Below are 27,705 nucleotides of genomic sequence, written 5' to 3' on the forward strand. Positions count from 1 at the left end.
AACAGCACCCATTCCATATCCCTCCATATGCATCCCATCCATGTACCTGTCCAAAGTTTTCTTAAATGTTACACTTGAATCCACATTGGCCACTTCAGCTGGCAGCTCATTCCATGCTCTCACCACTCTGTGTGAAGAAATTCCCCTAATGTTCCCCTTGAACATCACCCCTTTCATCATTAAACCATCTGTGGTTAACTCACTTAACCTCAGTGGAAAAAGCCTACTTGTATTTGCTCTGCCTATACCAATTAATTTTAAATGCCTCTATCAAATTTCCCTTCACTCTTCTACACTCCAGTGAATAAAGTCCTAACCAGTTTACTTTTTCCCTGTAACTCAGTTCCTCAGGTCCCCGCAACATCCTAGTAAATCTCTGCACTCTCAATTTTATTGACATCTTTTCTGTAGTTAGGTCACAAAAACTTCATACAAAATGAGTGGAACAGTTTTGTGGATTTAAGGACAGCTATCAATGAACTCCCACTGACTTATTCCAAAGCATCTCACAGTTAATAAATGCTAAAGAGAGGTGTGAGTGGTGGAGAAAGTGACAATGTAGTAGTGGATGGGATGCCAATCACACAATGCACTTTTGATTTCTACAGACTTCTGACAGACTCCTGGGCTGCCTGTGGACTTGGAGCACACCTGTCTCAACAAAGGGAACTTATTTTGTATCGACACAGTTCCAGAAATGATTAGTCTTTTGGCAAACCAGGGGAGAGTTGAAAAGTCATTTGGCCTAGAATAAGGTAAGAGATGGTGGAATGGGTTGGCACTCATCAGAAGGGAGCAAGAGAGATGGACTGTATCATTTGGTCAGGTGTGTGGGGGGTGGGTTCAGCAAATCTAGAGCAAGAGAGCCAGGTGGAAAAAAGAGCAATGTGGTATACTTTAGAGCAGGGGGTGGGCAACATTTTTTAGAAATTCACATTCCACCTTAAGTATTCCTTATGTCATAAGTGCTCTGATTAGTAAGGGATTACTTAAGGTGGTATGTGAGTGGAAAGAAAAAGTTTGAAAACCACGGTTTTAATCGAACCTAACTGACTCGTTATGTGCACCATTTCACAACTCCAAAGGCCAATGACAATTTTTCTCAAGCAAAATATTTCAGTAACAGTCAGGTCCAGAGCAGTGATTCTCAACCTTCACTTTTCACTCACATCCCACCTTAAGCAATCCCTTACCAATCACAGAGCACTTAAGGCATAGGGTATACTTAAGGAGGAATATAAGTTTTTAAAAAAGGTTGTCCACCCCTGCTCAAGAGCAAGAAAGAGAGAGAGCAAACCCTACTGAAGCTGTCTGTCCCTGTTGCACCCACCTCACCTGCAGGCATAAAACCCATTTTAATCTCACGATCATGCATCATATTTCATATATGATAGATCTCCCTTTATCGCTACATAAAATATATTAACATTCAATATTTCCTGCAATAACAACAAATCAAAGAGCAATCGTTTTATGCTGTTAATTTACCACACTGAATACAATTCTTCCCCCTCCTCCACACCCACCACCTTCAATTTACCTGAGGGCAACACAAACATCTTATTAATATAGCCATTGTTTTCTCTTCAAGAGGGCTATAAAGTAAGCATACAGTATGTGGGTCTCAAACAACTGCACAGAAAGGTAATAACTACAAAACTCTGCTTCTTGGAAGAATTTAGTCAAAAGATTGCCTTCAGGTGAAACTAGCAATTAGACCCAAGTCACACTGTAGCTATGAATTTAGTACCATACAATTAACACAAGTACTCATCATTCACCTTCCAGAAGCAGAATCCATTATTTCACAAAAAAAAATCTTGTCATGGACCAGGTGGTAGAAATTCGGCTATTCAACCTGCAGGAGTTGAACACACAAATACAATTATTCTCTATTTCTAAACATCTTGACCAGGTTAGGCTGATCTGCACAAATATCTCTGCACATCTTCCATTCCTGCAATAAACTGTCCTTTAGTGCTCACTTCATCCTCCAACCCAAGACTGAATCAGACAGACACAATTTAAACCCTCTTATTATTGCTGCATGATCTCTCCTCTTGCAAGTGTAGCCTTAATGATCTGAAGTCAAGGCAAGGTGTTGTAAAAAGCTGGTGGAGTCGATTATCGAAGACAGCAGGGTGAAGTGGAATAATGCAGTACGGTAGAAGATTTAATTTGTGACTGTTTGATTCAGACTCAGGCAAGTAGCCAAGAGAATGATCAAGTGAGTAAGTCAGGAAGAGACTGCTTCAGGGTTGGAAGAAACACTGACAGATGTTGGGGCAAATGACCAAAAGCTTAACAAAGGTGCAACCTTAAGGTACAGCTTAAAGAAAGGAAGACGAGGGGAACTTCAAGGAGTAATTTCCAACCTTTGTGCTTATGATCTGAAAACCAAGCTCCAGCCACGAATGCTCAAGCAATTAAAATTGCAAATGTGTAAGAACATAGAATTAGATTTTGAGGCAGGTTTCCTTGTTGAAGCAATGAAAGTGAAAGAGGAGAAAGAAACCATAATCACATTTAAGGGCAAGAATCAAAGCTTTAATCAAGATTCATTAAGGCAAAACAAGCATTGATTTGATCAGTAAACAGAATTTTGTTGAGTTCACCCAAGAGAAGCAGAGATTTGAGTGCTGTCAAATTTATGAAGGATAGACAATAGGAGCAAACAGGAGATAATCTACTGTAAACGTAACAAAATGTGGATAAATTTGTTTTAAATCAGTTGCTTTCAAACTTTCTTTCCACTCACATACCACCTTAAGTAATCCCTATACCATAGGTGCTCTGTGATTAGTAGGGGATTGCATAAGGAGGTATGTGGGTGGGGGAAAAAAGGCTGAGAACCACTGCTCCAGACCCAATTGTTACCGAAATATTTTGCTTGAGAAAAATTGCCATGGGCCCATTTCCTTTGGAGTTATGAAACCATTCACATAACGAGTCAATTTGGTACATTTAAAACAATGGTTTTCAAACTTTTTCTTTCCACCCACATACCACCTGAAGTAATCCCTTACTAATCACAGAGCACTTACGCATAGGGAATATTAAAGTAGTATGTGAGTGGAAAGCAAAAGTTTAAAAACCCTGATTTAGGAATTACAGCAGTTTGTATACAGTTTCCCCCATTGCAGGGCACCATAATGTTTGGGACATTTAGCTTCATTGGTGAGTACTCGGGTATGTTTAATTGCTTCATTGGTGCAGGTATAAGAGCTCACCATCGGCACCAAAATCAATGTTAGTGGAGGGCATTAGCTTATTGGGGGGGGGGGGGGGGGGAGAAACACAGTGAAACGCTCATAAACTCGCTCAGCAGGGGTGGGGTGCTGTGGCCATCATCCGCCGCTTCAACGCAGATGCCAAGAGCCCTGATTCTATCTATAGTGTCAAACGACATTACCCGCTAGTGACGCTTGACGCACGCTAGTGACGCCGTAGAGGGTTGGGTCTGACATTGGGCAATGAATACAACCTTATTGGGGGGCATAGCGCTTCACTTGGGGGTGGGGGGGGCAATGCCTGCAGATGCCCCTCTTGGCACCCACCCTGAGAGAGCTGTGCTTGCTTTTCAACACGAGGGCCATGAAGCAATTATGAGGCTGATAAACAAAAACAGTAAGAGACATCAACAGTTTGGAAAGAGTGTACTGGTGAGCTCAGAGATCGCAAAAGGGCCAGTATTCCGAGGAAGACCCTCCACTGCTGATGACAAGAAGAATTCTCATCATAATGAAGAAAAATTCCCGAAAAATAAGAAATACACTTCATGAGGCAGATATGGATGTGTTAATGACTACCATCCACAGAAGACGTCATGAACAGGAATACAGAGGCTACACTGCACAATGTAAACCATTAGTTCGCCACAGAAACAGGATGGTCAGATTACAGTTTACCAAGAAGTATTTAAAAAAGACTGCAGAATTCTGAAAAGAATCTTGTGGACAGATGAGACCAAGATTAACCTGTATCAAAGTAATGGCAAGAGCAAAGTGTGGAGGTGTAAAGCAACTGCCCAAGATCCAAAGCATACCACCTCATCTGTAAAGCATAGTGGTGAGGGTGTTATGGCCTGGGCATGGACGGCTGCCACAGGTACTGGTGCACTTATCTTCACTGATGATGTAACTGCTGATAGCAATAGTAAAATGATTTCTGAAGAGTATAGAAATATCTTATCTGCTCAAGTTCGAGCAAAAGCCTCCAAACATTGGACGGGGCTTCATCCTACAGAAAGACAATAATCGCAAATATACTGCTAATGCAAGAAAAGGAGATTTTCAAAACTAAAAACTGGAATATTCTTGAATGGAAAGACAATCACCTGATTTAAATCATATTGTGCATGCCTTCCATATACTGAACAGAAAACTTATGGGGACAATCCCCCAAAATATGCAGGAACTGAAGATTCCTGTAGTAGAGGCCTGGTAGAGCATCACCAGAGAAGATAGAATATAGAACACAACAGCAGAGTAAAGGCCCTTCAGCCCTCGATGCTGTGCCCATCCATATATTCCTTAAAAAAAGTATTAAATCCTCCCTACCCTGTAACCTTATTTTTTTTTACATCTATTTATGTGCCTGTCTAAAACTCTTAAATGCCCCTAATGTTTCAGCCTTCACCACTATCTCCAGCAAGGCATTCCAGGCACCCACAACTCTCTGCATAAAAAAAAACTTACTGCTAATGTCTCCCCTATATTTCCCTCCCTTCACTTTGGACATATGTCTTCTAGTGTTTGATTTTTCTGCCATGGGAAACAGGTGCTGGCTGTCCACCCAATCTATGCCTTTCATAATCTTGCAGACCTCTATTAAGTCTCCTCTCCTCTTTATCCACTCCAAAGAGAAGTTTCACCTCTACTAACCTTGCCTCATAAAACTTGGCTTCCAATCTGGGTAACATCCTGGTTAATCTCCTCTGCACCTTCTCCATTGCTTCCACATTCTTCCTATAATGGAGACCAAAAATAAACACTATACTCTAAGTGTGGTCTCACCAGAGATTTAATGAGTTGCAACATGAAATGTCTACTCTTTGACTCAATCCCCCTATTAACAAAGCCCAGCATTCCATAGGCCTTCTTAATTATTCTATCAACCTGTGCGGCCACCTTCACAAATGTATGTATTTGAACCCTAAGGTCCCTCTGTTCATCCACACTCTTAAGTAACCAACCATTAACCCTGTACTCAGCCTTCTGATTTGTCCTTCCAAAATGCATCACCTCACACTTATCCAGATTGAACTTCATATGCCACTTCTCTGCCCAACTCTGCATCCTGTCTATATCATTTTGTAACCTTTGACAACCTTCAGCTCCATCCATAACTCTTCCAACCATCATAACATCCACAAATTTACTGACCCGTCCTTCCGCCTCTTCATACAGGACATTTATAATAATCACAAAGAGCAGAAGTCCCAGAACAGATTCTTGCAGTACTCCACTAGTCACCGACCGCCAGTTTCTTACCTTCCAAGACTACTCTGCTTTCTCGTTTCAAGCCAATTTTGTTTTATCCACAGCCAAGGTTCCATAGATCCCATGCCTCATAACTTTCTGAACCAGTCTCTCATGGAGGACCGCATCAAATGCCTTAGTAAAATCCATATAGACCACATTTCTTTTGTTACCTCCTCAAAATACTCAATTAGGCTCGTGATGCACAATCTTCTCTTCACAAAGCCTTGCTGACTATTCTTGAGTGGACTATACTTCTTCAAATGTTCATAAATCCTATCCTTCAGAATCCTCTCCAATAGTCTGCACACCACTGATATAAGACTCACCAGGCTATAATTCCCAGGATTTCTCTATCACCTTTTTTAAACAAGGGGACTTCATTTGACATTCTCCAATCCTCTGGCACCTCCTCTACTGCCAAAAGGATTCAAAGATCATAGCTTCTGCTCCAGCCATCTCTTCCATCACTTCCCACTGCAAAGTCGGTAATATTGCATCCAGCCCCGGAGACTTATCAATCTTGATATTTTTAAGAAGATCCAACACTTCTGCTTCCTTAATCTCCACATTGACCACCACACAGGCCTGCTCTATTTCGACCTCACCATGATCATGGTCCTTTTCTCTTATGAATACTGAAGCAAAGTATTCATTTAGGACCTTCCCAATCTCCTCTGCCTCTAGGCTCATGTAGCCTTCTTTTTTCCTTTAGTGGTCCCACCTTCATTCTGGTCATCCTTCTGTTCTTCACATACACATAGAACACCTTGGGGTTCTCCTTAATCCTACATGCCAAGACCAACTCATCCCCACTTCAAGCTTTCTTAAGCTCCTTCCTGACTACCATATATTTCTCATGAGCCCTTCCTGTTTCCTGTTTCCTATAACTAATGCATGCTTCCTGTTTCTTGCTTCCAATAACTAATGCATGCTTCCTTCTTCCTCTTGACTAGCTGCCTCCCCTGCTTCATCAACCATCTTTTCCCTGTCCCAGTGGAACAAACCTATCCTGAACCCAACACAAGTGGTTCCTAAACTTCCTCCACATTAGTTCTGGGCTTCACCCTTGAACATCTGTTACCAATTTACTCTCGCTACCTCCTGTCTCATCCCACTGTAATTAGCCCTTCCCAAATTGAACACTTTCCCATTTTGTCTGCTTTAATTTTGATCCATAGCTATGCTAAAGCTCAGGGAGCTGTGGTCATCTCACCAAAATGCTCCACCTCCTAGAGGTCTGCCACCTGACCAGGTTCATTACCCAGAATGAGATCCAGTATGGGCTCTCCTCTCACTAGCTGGTCCACATATTGTGTCAGGAATCCTTCTTGAACACATCTTATGAATTCAGCCCCATATATCTTATCCCTCATGCAGTTAGGAAGCACCAATCAATATTAGGGAAGTTGAAATCACCCATAACTAAAACCCTGTTTGTCCCAAACATTATGGTGCCCTGAAATGAGGGTGTGGTGTATTAAAAAAGTGCTGTAATATCTACATGGTAAAACTAAAATATATACAAATAACTGAGTAAAATCTGGAATCTCGGCTGCATCATTTCATCGGATGCAAGGATCGACAACGAGATAGACAACAGACTTGCCAAGGCAAATAGCGCCTTTGGAAGACTACACAAGAGAGTCTGGAAAAACAACCAACTGAAAACCTCACGAAGATTAGCTTATACAGAGCCGTTGTCATACCCACACTCCTGTTCGGCTCCGAATCATGGGTTCTCTACTGGCATCACCTACGGCTCCTAGAACGCTTCCACCAGTGTTGTCTCCGCTCCATCCACAACATTCATTGGAGCGACTTCATCTCCAACATCGAAGTACTCGAGATGGCAGAGGCCGACAATATCGAATCCACGCTGCTGAAGATCAAACTGCGTTGGGTAGGTCACGTCTCCAGAATGGAGGACCATCGCCTTCCCAAGATCGTGTTATATGGCAAGCTCTCCACTGGCCACCGTGACAGAGATGCACCAAAGAAGAGGTACAAGGACTGCCACATTGACCACCGCCAGTGGGCTGATATCGCCTCAAACTGTGCATCTTGGCGCCTCACAGTTCGGCGGGCAGCAACCTCCTTTGAAGAAGACTGCAGAGCCCACCTCACTGACAAAGGAGGAAAAACCCAACACCCAACCCCAACCAACCAATTTTCCCCTGCAACCGCTGCAACCGTGTCTGCCTGTCCCACATCAGACTTGTCAGCCACAAATGAGCCTGCAGCTGACGTGGACATTTACCCCTCCATAAATCTTCGTCCGCGAAGCCAAGCCAAAGAGAGAAAAAAAATTTGTTTGATTACTAATTTAAAACTGTGGAGCACAGGGGTATATCAAGGGGGGAAAAAAACATGTCTTTGTCCCAAACATTAAGGAGTTTGGATCAAATTGACAGTCATCTAATATTGAACACTGGCATGCTGTTTAAAAAAGTGTGATACTCTGGAAGGGAGAAAGAAGTGGTAGTGAAGAAAATCTGATTATCATGAACATCCAAGTATGTGCATGTCCCCAAGGGCAGCAAACAGGCAAAACATCTTTAACAAGAATGTTTCTGCCTAAAACCCATCACATAATATAAACCAGATGTGTTACATTGGAATAATCTGTGCAAGCAATTTATATGAACAAGACACAAATGCTGGAGGAACTCAGCAGGTCAGGCAGCATCTGGTAGAGGGCAATAGATAATCAACATTTTGGCCTGCAATCCTTCAGGTTTAAGCAATTTACATCTTTGCTCTGAGCTTCATCCTGAAGATTGACCAACACACAAGCTGGTTTGTTCATTCGTAATCTTTTCCAGGAAAACCTGAAGGATACAATTGACATTGCTATGATGTGGCCCCCAGCTTCAACACATTCATGACAAGAATCCCTCTCTATCCTCTAACAATTCAGCAAGAAAAACTGAATTTGGAGACATCTTAACTCAAGATTTAATAATAAACTGATTAGGAAATACCAGAAAACTAAACCTTTTATAACATTTCCAAAACCAGGAAAAACTGTATTTAGCAGGCATCTGTGGAATAGCCAAATTCTGCTAACTTCAAAACAGAAGGCCATCCTCAAATTAGGAAATCAACTTGCTTTCCCTTTCCAAACAAAGTCGGACAGGCAATGGTGATAGCAAGGAAGAAAAACTGGCAGAACGGTCTGTCTTGTAAACCAAAAACATAATGCTGCATCATCAAGATTGGTCTTATTTTTTTTAACAATGCCAAAAAGGTGACTTTTCATATTTTGTGATTTTACTTCAACAAGCATGTCACAAATGTACATGTACATTGGCTAATTTTGTAAGTCAACACCAAGGTTTTAAGGAGAAATCTCAAGGAAACATTATTTTCAGGGCAGCTGTGAAGTCAGCTAAAAAGGTTAAACATGTATATACTGATTGTGTGGAAATCTAAAGATTAGATAGATCCATGCACTTCAAGTTCAGAAAAAAAGGAGCTGTACCTTGCTCTTCTTACTGCTTTTACTCGGCAGTTTGTTTTCTTGCATGTGATGATTTATATTTTTTTCTTTTACAGTACCACTCTGTTTACCTGAAATTGGATTCTCCGAAATCCTCATGTAACCAGTTTTTTTTTTAAATTTCAGAGCCTAACTGACTTCACAGGTTGAAAAAAAATTCACCCGACGTGAAATTTAGAACGATTGTCCTCACTTCAAGTAACTCCCTCCCCTCTCTCATTCCATTTCTTCTTTACCTTTCCCTATTGATTTTTCTCTCCAACTCTCCCTCTCAAACTGCATGCCGCTGTCTCCCAGCTGCAAGAATCCCTTGTCCCTGCATCATCAAGGAGAGTGGCCTCCAGGGCAGGAGCGCGGGGACCTCTGGCTCAGGAGCATTCCCTCCCCTCCCCTCCTATCATCTTCCTTCCCTCCCTGGGACACCAGATGCTGACTCAGAACCCTCCCCTCGACCTACTTCCCCAGTGTGCGTGTGCGGTAGGCCTAGGAGAGGATTCGGCGTCAGGATTCCAGCATCAGAAGTTCCAGTGACCGGGGAAACAGAAGCCCACTGACTCGCCAGTGAGTGTTCAACTGGCCCAGGAAGCCTCTCTGGGGATCGGGTTCGTGTCGGGGATTGGCTGCAGTTGGGAGGTCTTAGTGATCGGTGGCGGCCAGCATTTTTTTGGTGAGAATTAAACATTATTTTAATACTTAAAAAGCCTTCCCCTGTTGTTTGTTGTTGCTTAAACTTTAATGCAAGTGATTTGCTGTTCCTAATGGGCTGTTTTTTAAAAATGGCCAGTTCTCCGAAAAAATGTTTATCCGACGTGCGCCCGGTCCCGACAATTATAGATAATCCGAGTTGTACCATACTTCTGTCAGTTGATTGTACCTTCTGGTTCAAATAATCTTTTGGCTCGTCTGGGACCACACTTTATTCATCACACATATCATCATGAATTAATAAGTAGAACCAATAATAATTCAAGACCAGCAGTACTGCAACATGACTTTGAAATGGCATTGCTGGCAGGAGTTGTGTCCTATTGAACATTGGAACAGTGAAACATGTAAAACAGCATGTTTTAAATAAATTTGGGTGAACTTGTTGAATTCCAATAGATACAAACATCAGCACACTTGAAAACTCTTGACTTGAGGATTACAAAGATGCAGACAACACACTTGCGTTCTCAAAAAAATTCACCTGCCATGAATTTAGAACGAATATTGTCCTCATTTCAGGTAACTCCCTCCCCTCTCTTGTTCCATCTCTTTACCGTTTATGCAACATTGGCCTGGTCCCGACCACTTCAGATCATCAGAGTTGGATTGTATTTTATATTTGTTCTTTGGAATATCCACCTCACAACAATTCCACTTTCCTCTTTTAGATTAAAGAAACAGCTGACAAAATGCACCCAACCTCAAGGAGAGGTGCTTTACATATTAGATTTTGTGGTTAGGACAAAAAAAAACAGATCTCTGAAATGGCACCCGTTGGACAAGTTTATATTTCCTATATCAGATTTGGTAAAAAAAATACTCAGTCACCAAAAGGGTAGCTTTTTTGCAGTCATTTTCACCTGTCATATATCTACGCACCCACCATTAAATTTTGAAGCTCAAATAAATGTAATATGATGAAAGAATTATCTCAAGTCCATTTGTACCTCATACGAATAAACCTTTCCAGCCATGCTTAGTGTTTTGCACACACTGCTGTATTCGTGAATTAATTTTAAACAGATCGAATGCTCCAGTCAGTAAATTTCCATCACATGGGACAAAGCCATATAATTAGGTACGAGTCTTCAAAATTAAGATTACAGTCGTGAACATTATACAATTCCAGGATTTTCTTCCTTCTGTTGATCACTGTGTTAAAAATATTTCAAGATATTCTCCATTACAATTTGTAATCTCTGGAGGTAGACAAAGCTTCTGGAATGGCAGCGCTGCCACTGGTGCAGACCCAGGAGAGCGAAGAAGAGATACAGCACTGCTCCAAAGGATTCAACCGCCCAGTCTTAATACTGGCGGTCATGGACAGGCTTTCAATGGCCTGTTAAAGGACATGATGGTGTTTATAAATAAAATCCTGCAACTGCGGGGTCTGTGCCCAAGATGGCAGTGCTTGTGCTCTGCAGCAGCCGCGAGCAATTGCATACTCTGGGGGAGCAGCAGATCAGCGCAGGGCAACAGTATCAGGGAGAACACTCCTCAATTAAAAAGGAGAAGCAGGAGATGATCCTACAGGGCCGTGACCATGGCAGCAGACCAGTGAGGGGCTCAGCAGCTAAAGGTCCCACACAAACCGCGGGCAACTTGCAGTCGGGGGAACCCACATGGGCTGCTGTCAACTGCCTTGTGGTAACCAGGTATTGGAGTCAGGATTCAAAAGTGCTGAGGGTGAGAAAGGCTCCCGGAGAGCCACAGGTACTAAAGGCTTCATGATCGTATTGGAGGTCTGGATCTGGGGCTTAGGTAGCTGATGAATCGAACAGTCTGTTCAGCTGCAGAGATCACAGAAGTGACAGAGGCAAATCTAAGGACACTCAGTGACTCTGAAGGCGCTCTCTTTTGCTCCTCTTTCTCCTACTGCAAAGGGGGCCCAGCCACACTCATGGCCACTCTTTGTCTGCCTGAAGGCAGGCATAAGACAATTTCATGTAATATTACATGTTCTGTATGATTACATGAAATTAAATTCTTAACTGTGACATTTACCAACCTTTTAATTGTATTCAAATCCCATATTGACAATGTTCCTGTTCCTGATACCCCAATATAATTTCTACTGAGATCAAAATCATTCAAGTTGATAACATAAATTTTCCTCTCAATTATTCCTTCCAACTAAGACTGGGGGAAAAGCTTCAATTTTCACCTCATTAAAAATCAGTCTTTGCCAAAACTGTCCATCTACCTTTGCAAAAAGATGAGATGGAATGTTCAAATTCAACTGATTGAATATTAAACTAATTAAACAAGGAATTTAATGGCTTTGTTTACATGTTTAGTCTGTGTATGGTTTTTTTTTTGCACTACCAGTTAGTGGTGATTCTGCCGCGCTGGCAGGAAAAAAGAATCTCAGGGTTGTATGTGACATCGTGTATGCACTCTGAGAATAAATCTGAAAACTCTGCTTCCCCAGTAAACAGTAGGTCCCGGAACAGTATTGTGTAATAAATATACATAGTTACTTGAAAAATTAGCTAAGATTTCACACCAGGCCATGGCCTGCTATTGAGTGGCCTTTGGGAACCAGGTATTGGGACTGACATTCATGAGGAAATCACAAGTATTTCCAGGTGAAAAACAACTATTTTTTCCCAATGGCCATCTTGAACCTCTCTTTACTACCCTAATCATAAATGACTCTGGAACCAGGAAAAGACTGCCTGCACAATTGAAACACCACTTTTTTTTCCCTTCATTGTGAACATTTATTATAACATAACATAACATAACATAACAATTACAGCACGGAAACAGGCCATTAGGCCCTTCTAGTCCGCACCGAACCAAACACCCCTTTCTAATCCCACCTCCCTGCACAATGCCCATAACCCTCCATCTTCCTCTCATCCATATACCTGTCCAACCTTTTCTTAAATAATACAATTGACTCCGCCGCCACTATTTCTCCCGGAAGATCATTCCACACAGCTACCACTCTCTGAGTAAAGAAGTTCCCCCTCATGTTACCTCTAAACCTCTGACCCTTAATTCTTAACTCATGTCCTCTTGTTTTAATCTTTCCTCCTCTTAACGGAAATAGTCTATCCACATCCACTCTGTCTATCCCTTTCATAATCTTAAATACTTCTATCAAATCCCCTCTCAACCTTCTACGCTCCAAAGAATAAAGACCCAATCTGTCCAATCTCTCCCCATACTCCAGATGCTTAAACCCAGGCAACATTCTGGTAAACCTTCTCTGCACTCTCTCCACTCTGTTTATATCCTTCCTATAATTAGGCGACCAGAACTGCACACAGAACTCCAAATTAGGCCGCACCAACGTCTTATACAATCTCAACATCACCTCCCAACTCCTATATTCCATGCAATGATTGATAAAGGCCAGCATACTAAAAGCCTTCTTCACCACCCTATTCACGTGAGTTTCTACCTTCAGGGAACGATGTACCGTCACTCCTAAATCTTTCTGCTCTTCTGTATTCCTCAATGCTCTCCCATTTACCACATATGTCCTATTCTGATTCTTCTTACCAAAATGAAGCACCTCACACTTATCAGCATTAAATTCCATCTGCCATTTTTCAGCCCACTTTTCTAAGCAGCCCAAATCCCTCTGCAATCCTAGAAAACCTTCTTCATTATCCACAATTCCACCTATCTTAGTATCGTCTGCATATTTACTAATCCAATTCACCACCCCATCATCTAGATCATTAATGTATATAACGAACAACAATGGGCCCAATACAGATCCTTGAGGCACACCACTGGTCACCGGCCTCCAACCTGACAGACAATTATCCACTACCACTCTCTGGCCTCTCCCTTTCAGCCAATGTTCAATCCATTTGACTATCTCAAAATTTATACCTAAAGACTGCACCTTCCTAACTAACCTTCCATGTGGTACCTTATCGAAGGCCTTACTGAAGTCCATATAGACAACATCCACTGCGCTACCCTCATCCACATTCCTAGTCACCTCTTCAAAAAAAGGTGACTATATTTATTCTATATTTATTAACCCTTACTATACTGGAGTAATTTAATGCAAATCATTGGAGTTGTAAAACAGGATGCCTTGAGCTTGGGTTCACCGCTGGATTGAATAGGAGGCCATAAAGCTATAGAAATGCAGGAGGTAGCAGAATCCATGGTAGGGACTGGACTCTCTTTTCTCATCTTGATCGTGGCAGTTGCCTAATGGCAGCCCTGTGTGCCTTTACAGGGCAAACAAAGGTAAATAAATTGTGTATATTTTGTGTGCATGACAATAAATGAAACTTGAGTAGTTGAATGTGAGCCAAACACAGTCAACTGGGACTATTCAGGTGGTCATGGACCAATTGGGTCAAAAAGCCTGTTTCTGTCTTATGGAACTCTGAGTTGATTCATGAAATAGGTTTTCTTTTGGTTTGGCGATGAACCATTTCATTTGCACTGCTGATTGATATGCAAGTAACAACAAAGGTCTCAGTTCTTACATAATGAGATTATCATTACCTGATACTCGTTTGGCCAAAATGTGCTGACTGCCAGCTCAGCCCGATGCCATTCTTCTCCCTGAGATCTTGTCACATTCCAAATAGGATTCGCAAGGGCTCCTTTGTTTACTCGGACGAAAATGTTTAGTGTTCCTGGATTCAAGTGGTCCTTGCTGTGCAACCAGTAACTGAAATCAATGCAGTGAGTGTCATTTTCTTTCATTAGCGGAAGCAAGAGACGTGCCTTCTCTCCTGACACATGCTGAGATGAATCAACCATCAAGAAGGATCCTGTTGCAAAACAAAAATAATATCTATTATATATTTGGATAAATCTGAGATCATAAAGATTTATAAAACTGTCCACACCATCAAATAAACAAGCTAGATCCATCTTGAGTTTTATTTTATAAAAAACTATATTGATGTTTGAAATCGTGGATTCTTTATAAAATTTAAAACCAGGTTGCACATTAAACATGCACCAACTATACTCAGAATAGGAATCTGGAAATATTATTCTATCACAGATAAATTCCAGGCATGAAACTTTTCATTCCACAAAACAGCATCCCTATTCATTTCTCAATAAGCTTCAAGATGTAGCCTTGAACAAAGAGTACAAATCAGTGGCGTTGAGGTCATAAATGCTGTGATGGGTTTTACAACAGGGATATTTAAAAGACTCAGTGAGGCACATGGATTAAAAGAGAGGGTGATGGGTATAAGGTAGGAAAGGTTTAGTTTGTTGAGTTGGTTGCTATTGGTCAGCACAACACCATGGGCCGAAGAGCCTATACTGGACTATAACATTTCTATGTTCTAATGTTAATGTTTGGAAAGAGAGATTAATTGATACTCATAGGTAATTAGGAAACATAGATCACAAGTTTCAATGCAGAAAAACCTTCCTGTCAGAATGTGAAATGACATGAATGCTTGGAAACCACTCCAAATACTATTTTTTTTAAAGGGAGATAGTGGAGCTTTGGTTGATTTTTAATTTTACTCGATGTGCTATGCATTGGTGCAAATTGTACTTCCAAGCTGAGAAATAATTTTAGTAATTTTGAAAAAAGTTGAAGTAACCATTTCAAATATTAAAAACAAACTATTTTAATTGTCCATATCAAAACTGTATGGATCAAGATTGGAGGTGTGAGCTTGCAGGCGCCTCAGATTGAAGAGACTGCCATCCGTGCGGTACCGGATGTAAACAGCGTCTTCATTGTTGGGGTCTTTCATGGCTTGGTTCAGCATCATGCTGAAGAAGATTGAAAAGAGGGTTGGTGCGAGAACACAGCCTTGCTTCACGCCATTGTTAATGGAGAAGGGTTCAGAGAGCTCATTGATGTATCTGACCCGACCTTGTTGGTTTTCGTGCAGTTGGATAATCATGTTGAGGAACTTTGGGGGACATCCGATGCGCTCTAGTATTTGCCAAAGCCCTTTCCTGCTCACGGTGTCGAAGGCTTTGGTGAGGTCAACAAAGGTGATGTAGAGTCCTTTGTTTTGTTCTCTGCACTTTTCTTGGAGCTGTCTGAGGGCAAAGACCATGTCAGTAGTTCCTCTGTTTGCGCGAAAGCCGCACTGTGATTCTGGGAGAATATTCTCGGCGACACTAGGTATTATTCTATTTAGTAGAATCCTAGCGAAGATTTTGCCTGCAATGGAGAGCAACGTGATTCCCCTGTAGTTTGAGCAGTCTGATTTCTCGCCTTTGTTTTTGTACAGGGTGATGATGGTGGCATCACGAAGATCCTGAGGCAGTTTTCCTTGGTCCCAACAAAGCTTGAAAAACTCATGCAGTTTGGCATGCAGAGTTTTGCCGCCAGCCTTCCAGACCTCCAAGACCACCAAGACACAAGAGAAACTTGTCCGTGACTACTCTTTGCAGACGATGCCGCTTTAGCTGCCCATTCAGAGCCAGCTCTTCAGCGCTTGACGTCCTGCTTTGCGGAAACTGCCAAAATGTTTGGCCTGGAAGTCAGCCTGAAGAAAACTGAGGTCCTCCATCAGCCAGCTCCCCACCATGACTACCAGCCCCCCCACATCTCCATCGGGCACACAAAACTCAAAACGGTCAACCAGTTTACCTATCTCGGCTGCACCATTTCATCAGATGCAAGGATCGACAATGAGATAGACAACAGACTTGCCAAGGCAAATAGCGCCTTTGGAAGACTACACAAAAGAGTCTGGAAAAACAACCAACTGAAAAACCTCACAAAGATAAGCGTATACAGAGCCGTTGTCATACCCACTCCTGTTCGGCTCCGAATCATGGGTCCTCTACCGGCATCACCTACGGCTCCTAGAACGCTTCCACCAGCGTTGTCTCCGCTCCATCCTCAACATCCATTGGAGCGCTTTCACCCCTAACGTCGAAGTACTCGAGATGGCAGAGGTCGACAGCATCGAGTCCACGCTGCTGAAGATCCAGCTGCGCTGGATGGGTCACGTCTCCAGAATGGAGGACCATCGCCTTCCCAAGATCGTGTTATATGGCGAGCTCTCCACTGGCCACCGTGACAGAGGTGCACCAAAGAAAAGGTACAAGGACTGCCTAAAGAAATCTCTTGGTGCCTGCCACATTGACGGTTTGATATCGCCTCAAACCGTGCATCTTGGCGCCTCACAGTTTGGCGGGCAGCAACCTCCTTCGAAGAAGAGCCCACCTCACTGACAAAAGGCTAAGGAGGAAAAACCCAACACCCAACCCCAACCAACCAATTTTCCCCTGCAGCCGCTGCAACCGTGTCTGCCTGTCCCGCATTGGACTTGTCAGCCACAAACGAGCCTGCAGCTGACGTGGACTTTTACCCCCTCCATAAATCTTCGTCCGCGAAGCCAAGCCAAAGAAAAAAGATTGGAGGTATATTGCCTTTCTCTTTTACCATCTGCACAATCTCTCACCTAAACCTCAGTCACCAACATCGCACAAAAATCACCTTCATCCTTCAAGTGGGATGAATTTTCCAGAGAAGAATGAAGTGCAGTGCATAGTCATGCTTAACAGAGAGCAAGGGAGTTGTTCCAGGGAGGTTACAAAGCATTAAAAATGAAAGCAGCAACAAAGCCTGAAGACTTTTGTGCCAGATCCAACATTCAGCTGGATCATGGCTGATCTTCTCTACCTGTGTCACTTTGCTGCAAGTGTGTGTGTGTGTGTGTGTGTGTGTGTGTGTGTGTGTGTGTGTGTGTGTGGGTGTGGGTGTGGGTGGGTGGGTGGGTGGGTGGGTGGGTGGAGGGGGGGCAAAACTTGAAAGCTCACAAAATTGATAGCAAACTTCACATGGTCAGGAAACTGACTATGCAGCAGGATTAGGGACGATGAATAATTTCACAAATTATCAGATACATCTGTTGATTTACTGCAAAAATTTTCTTTGGTGCTTCAACTGTTCATCATTTTCATAAGCAGATATAGGTGAAGAGGATACATTTATCAGTGGGTCAGAAGTGCAGGGACAGGCATCTAATGGAAACAATACTTACAAAGCAATTGGATCCTTGACTTCCTAACAGACCGCAGTGAAGGTGAAAAGCAACATCTCCTCCACGATCACTCAACACCAGCACTCCTCAAATGTACACTCAGTCCACTAGTACATTTCCTCCACACCTATGACTGAATGAACAGCAAAATACTGTTCCACTCCAACTTCAAATTTGCTGACCTCACCACAGCAGGTGGCCAAGTTGCAAAGGACAAGACAGAATACAGGAAGGTGATACAAAGTCCGGTGGCATGGTGCTAAAATAACAACCTCACGCTCAACATCAATAACACAAAGGAAATTTTTTATCGACTTCAAGAGAGAGGTCAGAGTCCTCACCATGAATTGTGCTGAAGTCAGAAATGTAGTTCTTACGTTTAAATGACCTGACAAGAACATTGATGTGACAATTAGGAAAGATCACCAACGCCTATTTCCTGAGAATAGTTGGGAAGTTGAGCATGCCCAATTGTCCTTCAACAACTTCAAAGTGTGCACCATTGAAAGCATGATCAGAAGAAGCTACAGAATGTGGTGAATACAGCTCAGAAAACAATGCAAACTTCTCTCCCCCTCCGAATATTCAATCTGTATCTCTATCAACACACAGAAGACCCAGTATACACCAGACACACTCTCTTTTCCCTCCTCCCTTCAGGAAGAAGGCTGAAGAGTTTGAAAGCACACACCATGGGGCTCAAGGACAGTTTTTTTGCCATCAGGCATCTGAATGAACACCATAACTGTGCTATTCATGGTGCCCTCAGGGGCGCTACATTGATCTTCTTTTATTGCAATCCAATACTCTGTAATTGTCCTTTTAACTCAGGTGCATGAATGCTAGAGACAATCAGTTAGTGTACTCGCAGTTCTTGGTATTCACTGTTATTGGTATTTCGTGACAAATAAACTTAAAAACAATGATTTATGCATGAAACAAACTTTGAAGCACAAGGAAGGAACAAAAGTTAGTTAGTCATTGATAAAAAAAATCTCCCCTCCTCAGATTTATTGTCAGAGTACATACATGACATCACATACAACCCTGAGATTCTTTTTCATGCGGCGAGGCAGAATTACCACTTATTGGTAGTCCAAAAAATAAACTGTACACAGAACATACATGTAAACAAATAGATTGTAAACAGATAACGAATGTAAACAAATTGACTGTGCCATACAGAAAATTTTAAAAAATCAATAAAGTACACAGTAAGAGTCCTTAAATAAGTCTCTGATTGAGTCTGTCATTGAGGAGTCTGATGTTGGAGGGGTAGCAGCTGTTCCTGAACTTGATGGTGTGAGTCTTGTGGCACCTGTACCTCTTTGTTGATGGCAGCAGTGAGAACAGAGCATATGCTGCGTGGTGTGGATCCTTGATGATTGATGCTGCTCTCCAATGGCAGCATTCTTTGTAGAAAGTTTCTTAATAGTGGGGACGTTTTTTCTTGTGATGTCCTAGGCTGTATCCACTACCTTTTGGAGGGCTTTCCGCTCAGGGGTATTGGTATCCCCATACCAGATAATATTGCAGCTGGTCAGCACACTTTCCACCACACATCTGTAGAAATGGGGTTCTGATGTTTTACCAAACCTCCGCAAACTCCTAAGTAAGTAGAGACACTGACGTGCTTTCTTCATTATGCCATTGGTGCTTTGGGACCAGGAAAGATCCTCTGAGATAGTGACTCCCAAGAACTTAAATTTGCTCACCCTCTCCACCTCTGATCTCTAATGATCACTGGATTGTAAACCTCTGGTTTTCCTTTCCTGAAGTCAACAATCAGCTCCTTAGTTTTGGTGACATTAGTGCAAGGTTGTTGTTGGTGCACCATTCAGCCAAGTTTTCAAACTCCCTCCTGTATGCTGATTCGTCACCTTTCTTTATACAATCCACTACAGTGCTATTGTCAGCAAATTTGTAGATGGAGTTATTGCCATATCGAGACACATAACTATGGGTGCAAAGTGAGTAGAGCAGGGTAGCTAAGAACACAGCCTGGTGGTACTCCAGAACTGATGGAGATTGTGGAGGAGATGTTCTTATCAATCCCCACTGATTGTGGTCTGGAAATAAGGAAATAAAGGATCCAATTACATAATGGTGTGTTGAGTTCCAGGTCTTGGAGCTTTGTAATGGGGGATTTAGACCAGCTTATGCAAGAAGGGATGCAGTTTGAATAGGAAGATATAATCTAATTTACACCATGAGGCCCAGGATGCATATGAATTAGTAGACACATCTAAATTACACCATGAGGCCCAGAGATGCAGTTGTCTTTTGTTGGTCGCAGACTTGTCAGGAGACCTTGAAGATAATTAAATCATTTATTCAAAGAGATAAGCTATAAATAAACAATTTTTTGGGTAATATAAGCCACGGTCCCACTGCTGAAGTAGAGACTCTCTGAGGGGTGGAAACGTCTCTCAGCAAGAAGAAGAACTTCTAGAGTCCAGCTAACGTCCCGGTCGGGGGAGGTGGAGAAGCTGCTACCGGCACCCCGACAACCTACTACAAGTGTGTGGTCATTGCCTCGCTTCGGCAGTTGGGACCAGTCCAGGCGTTGATAAGTATAATTGGGAGGGGCTTGCATATTGTAGTTTGAAATCAGCTTTTGAATTTGTAATAAACATTTGTATAAACTGAACTGCTCTTGGTGTGGGTGTTTATTTTCTTTCGGTAGCTCAAACACTGTGACCAAACTAAAACGAACAAAGTGAGAGGTACAAGTTTACCCAGGACAATGCTTGCTGATCAATTTTTAAGGGATGATGGTGTTAAATGCCGAACTGTAGTCGATAAAAAGCATCTTGATGAACTAATCTTTACTGTCCAGGTGTTCAAGGGCTTTGAGTAGAGCCAGTGAGATGGCATCTGATGTAGACAGACCTGTTGCTACAATATCCATGTCACCGCTCAGACAGGAGCTGATATATTTCAACACCAGCCTTTCAAAACATTTTTTCCATTGTTAATGTAAGTGCTACTGGCCAATAGTCATTAAACCTGGTTATTAAACTCTTCTTGCCCACCAGTATGATTGATGCTGTTTGAATTAGGTGGGAACCACACTTTGCTGGAGTGAGATATTGATGGTACCATGAATACATTGGTAAGTTGGTCAGCACAAATTTCTAATACTCAGCTAGCACTCTGTCCAGACCGGATGCTTTCCTTGGATGCACTCTCCTGAAGGCAGCACGCACTTCATCCTCAGTTGCAGAAAGGATGGAATCATCTGAGGACATGGAGGTTCTTCACTGTTACTGTCATCAGATCAGGCGGAGAAGGCATTGATTTCCTCTGGGAACGAAGCTTTGCTGTCTGCTACTTCACCAGATTTGGTTTTGTAGCAAGTTAAGGCATTTAGGCCCTGCCAAAGCTGTCGGGTGTCCCTTGTTGTTTCCATTTTCACTTTGTCTGGGAGATAGCTTTTCACAGGTCATACATGCTTCTTCTGTATTGTTCTGAACCTTCGGACTTAAATGCCTATTATCTGGCTCTCAGCAAGTTCGTGATATCATTGTTCATCCAGGAATTCTGGTTGGGGAAAACCCTGAACGATTTGGTGGGGACACACTCATCCACAGCTGTATTGATAAAGTCTGTGTCAGCCCTGGTGTAATCATTCAGATCCTCAGCTGAGTTCTTGAACACCACCCAATTCGAGGAAGCCCTTTAACTGTTCTTCAGCCTCCTGTGACTACCTTCTAGCTGTCCTGATATCCAGACCCTATCTTTTTAAGTTCCATCTCAGGTCTCTCTCTCTCTCTCTCTCTCTCTCTCTCTCTCTCTCTCACCTGTCCATCACCCTTCCTCTAGCTCTCCACCCGCTTCCATTCACCTATCAGAGAGCTGTCCTCTTTCCTCTCCTCCTATCGCTTTTCCTCTTCTTCATCCTTCCATCTGCATCCACCTGTTACTTGTTAGCCTGTATTCCTCCCCTCTCCCCACCCTCTATCTTTTTATATTTGGCACTCTGCCTAATTATCAGCACTCCTATGCAATTGAGCAGGCCCAAATTGTTGGCTGCCCCTCGCTTCCTATCAATACTGCATGATCTACTGGGTTTCTCTGGCACTTATGTATACTGCACGTAAAATATTAGATATCAGTGGTCGAAAAAAGCATGAGGCATGGTCGAGGTAACACATCATAGAGATAATTAAATGTGAAAATAATTGTGTCTTTTGAACATAAAAAGTAGAAAACAATGGAAAGGGAGGGTTCAATTTTCCTGTTCAATCACGAGAAACACCACAATTTGGGAAAACATAAATTGAGCTTAAAACTTGTTTGACAACAAGCAAAAAAGGCACTATAATTCTTAAATTTGGCTTAAATTGAATTTTACATTTTTCTGGATAGCCAAAGATCAATCAGGAAATTCTATTCAATTTTTGGCAGTTTCTTTTTCCCTCTCTGGCCCTCTTTTCCCCGCAAGTCCCTCACATGACATCAATAGTAAGATGACCAACTTCACTTACCTACTCTGACGACCTATGGTTTTTTATTAAATTATGGCTCCACGTTGCTAAGATCAAATCCTTCAAAATCATACCAATGAAAAATCAACGCAAACCATACCCTTCATCTGAGACCTCCGATGACCTTGAATGAACCTTGCATGTGTCTGGACTGTTTTGCTTGTGAAGGATTGATGACAATGGTGAGACCATATTTAACATCACTCTCTAATTGCTCTCAAGGGGATTGTATTTTACAGCATTACTTGATGGCCAATATCAATATTTACTCTAGCAACATTAACAGAAATATATTTCTAGATGAGGTAGCTCAAAATTAGGAGAACCTGCAAGTGATGCATTCCACTTTTGTTCTTTTGGAAGCCTTGATGAGTAACTGTGGTGCATTTTGTTGAGAGTTCACACTCCACCATTGGGACACTGTGTCTGTTGCTGGTTCCTGCTTCGATGAGATGATTACAATGTCATCTGTTTTGTTCTCAATTATCTTTAGCTTCCTGACAACAGCTGTTATCAAAATAAATGGATGCATTATGTTCCATGAATAAGGTAGGAAGTATTGGTGAACAGAAAGCATGGGGATATGTCAGGTCATTACAAGCATCTGACGTGATCTTGTAATCATAATATTTGCAATGAGAGACCATGTAAGATTTTACAGCCAATCGCCGCCGCTCTTAAATCTTTACAATGGGGGACTTTTTCATGATTTTAGACAACAATGAGATATTATCAGACAATTGTTCAAGGTTGTACTGCATAACATGCAAGTGGCACAGTCATCACAAAGCCAGAGTTCATCTGGTCTTAGTGCATGTGAACATGGACTACAGAGGACTTGAAATTAGAAATAAACTGAGGAACCTACACTGTAACAGCCTGGGGCGCAGATGATTAGACCCTGTTATTTCCACCTTTTTTGATATTAAGAATCCAGTAAGCGGAGACTTCCTCTATTTCCATTGTGGCATCCAGGAAGAGGGAGATGTCTACAAGTTACAGCCTTTTTTTGCAGAAAAACTATTACAGAATACTTCTGCACAATGGGGTGGAAATTAGACCCCCTCTTCCACAAAGGACAATTGATACAAAGTCAATAGTTAATTCAAGATCAGAAATTTATAGCATTTCGCTACCGTGGAGTTGAAAGAAATTGAATAAATATGAATATATTCAGTCAGGTAATTGATCAACCAAGACATCATTGCTAAATTGCTTACATGCTTATGTGATGGTTAAAAGACACCTTGTTACATTTCAAGCTTGTATTTGCAAATTGAGAGACAATTCCAAAAAATGCCAAATGAACCAAAACACAATTTAATTATTGTAAAATAGTACTGCAACTAACATTTCAAAAATCAGAATAAATTAGTAAAATTTTAATAAGTTTCAAGCATTGGCTCAGCTGGTATTAAATGTATTCACAGGAATAACATTTACTTTCGACTTTGGCATAATCTGTCAGCCTTAAAGCTTGAACATCAGGAAATTACTCAGATAGCATTCTGAGCAATCTGTCATCATGCCAACACATCTGTTCAACGTTTTGAATCTCTAACCATGAAGATAAGTGACAGCTACAAGTGTGTCCTTGTACTCATAAGCAAACATAACACTTCCACTTTTTTTTAATGTTTTCCATCAGGGTAAAATTAGATACATTTAGTCCCTTAATTATTCAGTAATAAAAGTACAAAATAGTTCTGGTAAGCCAGCACAGAAGTTAATTAATCAAGTGATGTAATTTGCAAGGCAATTGCACTTACAGGGGTGGCAATAGCATCTGTGGCTTTCAAACCAATCAAGTGTTATAATTCATTCAGAAAATGTTATTTGTTAATCATTTCATTTTTTTTCCTGGACTGCATAAAAACATTCCAGGTTCAAGAACTAAAGATAATGACACACACAAAAAAAACAATGAATTAAAGGCAAATTAGGTGAAAATGCACATACCTATATCTAACGAACGGGACTCCAACAATAATAACAATCTGCCATATTGAAGACATCAAGCATTCTGCTTTACCTTTTCAGTAGCAATAGGTTACTTTCAGTTTCCGTGCCACAAATGCACATCCATTTTCACATAATGTACAGACAGTCCCAGGATTGAAAATGCCCACATTAAGAACAACTCATACATTACTGGAAATTACTGAAACTTGGCTGGAGGAAGGACAAAATTGGCCGATACAGATATCTGCATTTAGGTGTTTTAAAAATAGGGTGGGAGGTAGAAATGGGGGTGGGGTGGGGGGAAGTAGCATTACTGGTCAGCGATAGCATCATGGCTATAGAAAGGGAAGATGCTACAGAGGGAGTGTCCACTGAGTTGGAGTAAGTGGAAGTCAGAAATAGGAAGGGAGTTACCAGTGTGCTGGGATTAGTCCAATAGGTCCCTAAATAGTTCTCGGAAAACCAAGAAGCAGATAAGCAGGCAGATTTTGGAATGGTGCAGGAAATACAGGGTTGTAGATATGGGTGATTTAAAATTCCCTAATATTGACTGGCACCTACTGACTGCAAAAGAGATAGATAGGGCTGAATTTGTCAGGTGTGTACAAGAAAGATTCCTGACACAGTATGTGGACCGGCTGATGAGAGGAGAGGCCATACTGAATCTGGTTCTGGGGAATGAGCCTGATCAGGTGGCGGACCTCTCAGTAGGGGAGCAGTTTGGTGAGAGTGACCACAACTCCCCGAGTTCAACATAGCTATGGAAAAGGATATAATCAGTCAAACTGGGAGCACGCTTAACTGGGGAAGGGCTAATTATGAAGGGATGAGGCAGGAACTAGCAAGAATACATTGGAAACATGTTTAAGGGTAAAAGCACAGAAGTAATGTGGAGGAAATTTAGGGTCCACTTGAGCAGGGTTCAAGATAGGTTTGTCCCACTGGAAAAAGGTAGGAAAAGGAAACTGTGGCTGACAAAACTGGTCAGGCATTTAGTCAAATGGAAGGAGGAAGAATACATTAGATATAGGTAGCAGGAAAGAGGAAAGGCTCATGAGAAGTTTATGGTACCCAGGAAGAAGCTTAAGAAAGGACTTAGGAGAGCTCAAAGGGGGCATGAGAAGGCCTTGGCATGTAGGATTAAGGAGAACCCCAAGGCATTCTATGTGCATGTGAAGAACAGAAAGATGACGAGAATGAAGGTGGGATCACTAAAGGATAAAGAAGGCTTCATGTGTCTGGAGGTGGACAGGATTGGGAAGGTCCTAAATGAATACTTTGCATCAGTATTCAGAAGAGAAAAGGACCTTGATCACAGTGAGGTCAAAATTAAATGGACCTGTGTGCTGGACAATCTGGAGATTAAGGAAGCGGAAGTGTTGGATCTTCTTATACACATCAAGATTGATAAGTCCCCAGGGGCCAGACGCAATATTCCTCAGGTGGCTGTGGGAAGTGAGAGACGAGATAGCTAGGGCAGTAGCTATGATCTGTGAATTCTCTTTGGCCGCAGGGGAAGTGCCAGAGGATAGGAGAATGGCAAATGCAGCCCCCTTGTTTAAAAGGTAATAGGGAAAATCCTGAAAATTATCGACCAGAGCCTTACATCAGCGGCAAGTTAACTAATGGTGAGAATTTTTAAGAATAGGATCTACGAGCATTTGGAGAAGTACAGTCTACTCTATCCTTGAAGGTCATGCCCCACAAGTCTAATTGAGTTTTTTTGAGGAGGTAACAAAAGAAATTGACAAGGGTAGGGTGGTAGATGTGGTCAATGTGGATTTTATTTTTAGCAAGGGATTTGACAAGGTTCTCCATGAAAGACTCATTCAGAAAATTATGAGGACTGGGATCCATGGAGCCTTGGCTCTGTGAATAAAAAAAATTGGCTTGCAGTGTAAAAGCAGAGTAGTAGTGGAAGGTTAAGTATTCTGCCTTGAGGTCAGTGACTAGTGGAGTGCCGCAAGGATCTGTTCTGGGACCCCTGCTCTTTATGATTTTTATAAATGACCTGGATGAAGAAGCAGGTGGATGGGTCGCAAGTTTGTGGATGATACAAAGGGTGGAAGAGTTGTGGATGGAGCTGAAGGCTGTTAAAGGTGACAAGATGATTATAGATAGGATGCAGAGTGGGCAGAAAAATGACAGATGGATTTCTGGATAAGTGTGAGGTATTGCAGTTTTGAAGGTCTAACCAGAAGGCCGAATGCAGGGTTAATGGTCCGTTACTTAAGAGTGTGGATGAACAGAGGGACCTTGGGGACTAAATCCATATATTCCTCAAGGTCACCACATAGGTGATGAGATAGTTAAGAAGGCCTATGAGATGCTGGGCTTGATTAATAGGAGGATTGAATTCAGGAGTAGAGAGGTCATGTTACAACTCTACAAGTCTTTGGTAAGACCACACTTAAGTGTATTGTGTTCAGTTCTGGTCATCTCATTATAGGAAGAATGTGAAAGCGGTGGAGAGAGTGCAGAGAAGATTTACCAGGATATTGCCTGGATTGGAAAACAAGTCTTGAGGCAAGGTTAGTAGAGCTGGAACTTTTCACTTTGGAGCATAGAAGGATGAGAGGAGATTTGATAGAGGTCAACAAGATAATGAGACACATAGATAGGGTGAACAGTCAGCACCTGCTTCCAAGTACAGGATCAGCAAACACCAGAGGACACATGTACAAAGTTAAGGAAGGGAAGGTTTTTTTTAAACACAGAGTTGTGGTGCCTCGAATGCCTTGCTGTGGATAGTGGTGGAGGCTGAAACATTAGGGGCATTTAAGAGGCTCTTAGACACATGGATGAAATAAAAATAGAAGGTTACAGGGTAGAGAGGGTCTAGTACTTTTTTTAAAGGGATATATGGGTTGGCACAATATCAAGGGCCGAAGGGCTTGTACTGCACTGTATTGTTCTATGTTACTGCCAAGAAGCTGGCCAATAGTAGAATGCCGTGAACTTCTAGTTTGAGCGTGGTTATGCTGTAGGATATTCTCACGTGACGCTGTCATCACCCAGCAGGGAGGAAGGGTGTGAGCGGGGTGGGGTTGGCAAAGGAGTCGGGACCGGGTGCAGATCGGGAGGAGCAAGAGGGCCGTGGTTCAGAGGCATTGCCATCGCCCAGCATCACGAGAGAGTAGCCATCTCCCCATTACCTTCTCCTGTGAGTGTTAACACGATCTTATAACTGTATGTAGTTATTCTTAATATTATATACTGTATTATTATGTTTAAGACATTTTAGTGTATTGGGAAGTGGTTTTATGCATAAAAAGGTAATATATTCTATTTATGAAGATAAACATTTGACTAATTGACGTTAAATAAGGACCAACTTAAATACAAATCTGAATTAAAGACAGACCTAGATAACAGAATTCATTCTTAACTAGGGGACTGCCTACACTTCAGACAAAAGTTGTGAAACACAAGACCATGCAATGGCATGAACATGGAAGGCCAGGTCCATTACATTTATCCATTTGATTTTTCACACAAAAACCAGTTCACTGTTCCAGGAAGTGCACATGAACGTTTGTTTTACTGCTCAGTTACACCTAGTTAATACCCTCTTCCAATGAGCTCTGATCAATCAATCA

The 27,705-nt window shown here is 42.0% G+C and overlaps 1 protein-coding gene across 8 annotated transcripts in view; it reads right to left on the reverse strand.

The window, feature by feature from the left end:
* The window catches only part of ptprk (protein tyrosine phosphatase receptor type K), a 612,998-nt gene that overhangs the window by 416,416 nt on the left and 168,877 nt on the right, over positions 1-27,705 (reverse strand). For all 8 annotated transcript variants that reach the window (XM_069886984.1, XM_069886983.1, XM_069886980.1 and 5 more), the window contains exon 3: positions 14,176-14,447. In XM_069886984.1, the coding sequence (XP_069743085.1) occupies positions 14,176-14,447 (272 nt within the window). The remainder of the gene's footprint in view (positions 1-14,175; positions 14,448-27,705) is intronic.

Source organism: Narcine bancroftii, chromosome 6, assembly GCF_036971445.1.
Source record: "Narcine bancroftii isolate sNarBan1 chromosome 6, sNarBan1.hap1, whole genome shotgun sequence".
NCBI classification, from domain to species: domain Eukaryota; kingdom Metazoa; phylum Chordata; class Chondrichthyes; order Torpediniformes; family Narcinidae; genus Narcine; species Narcine bancroftii.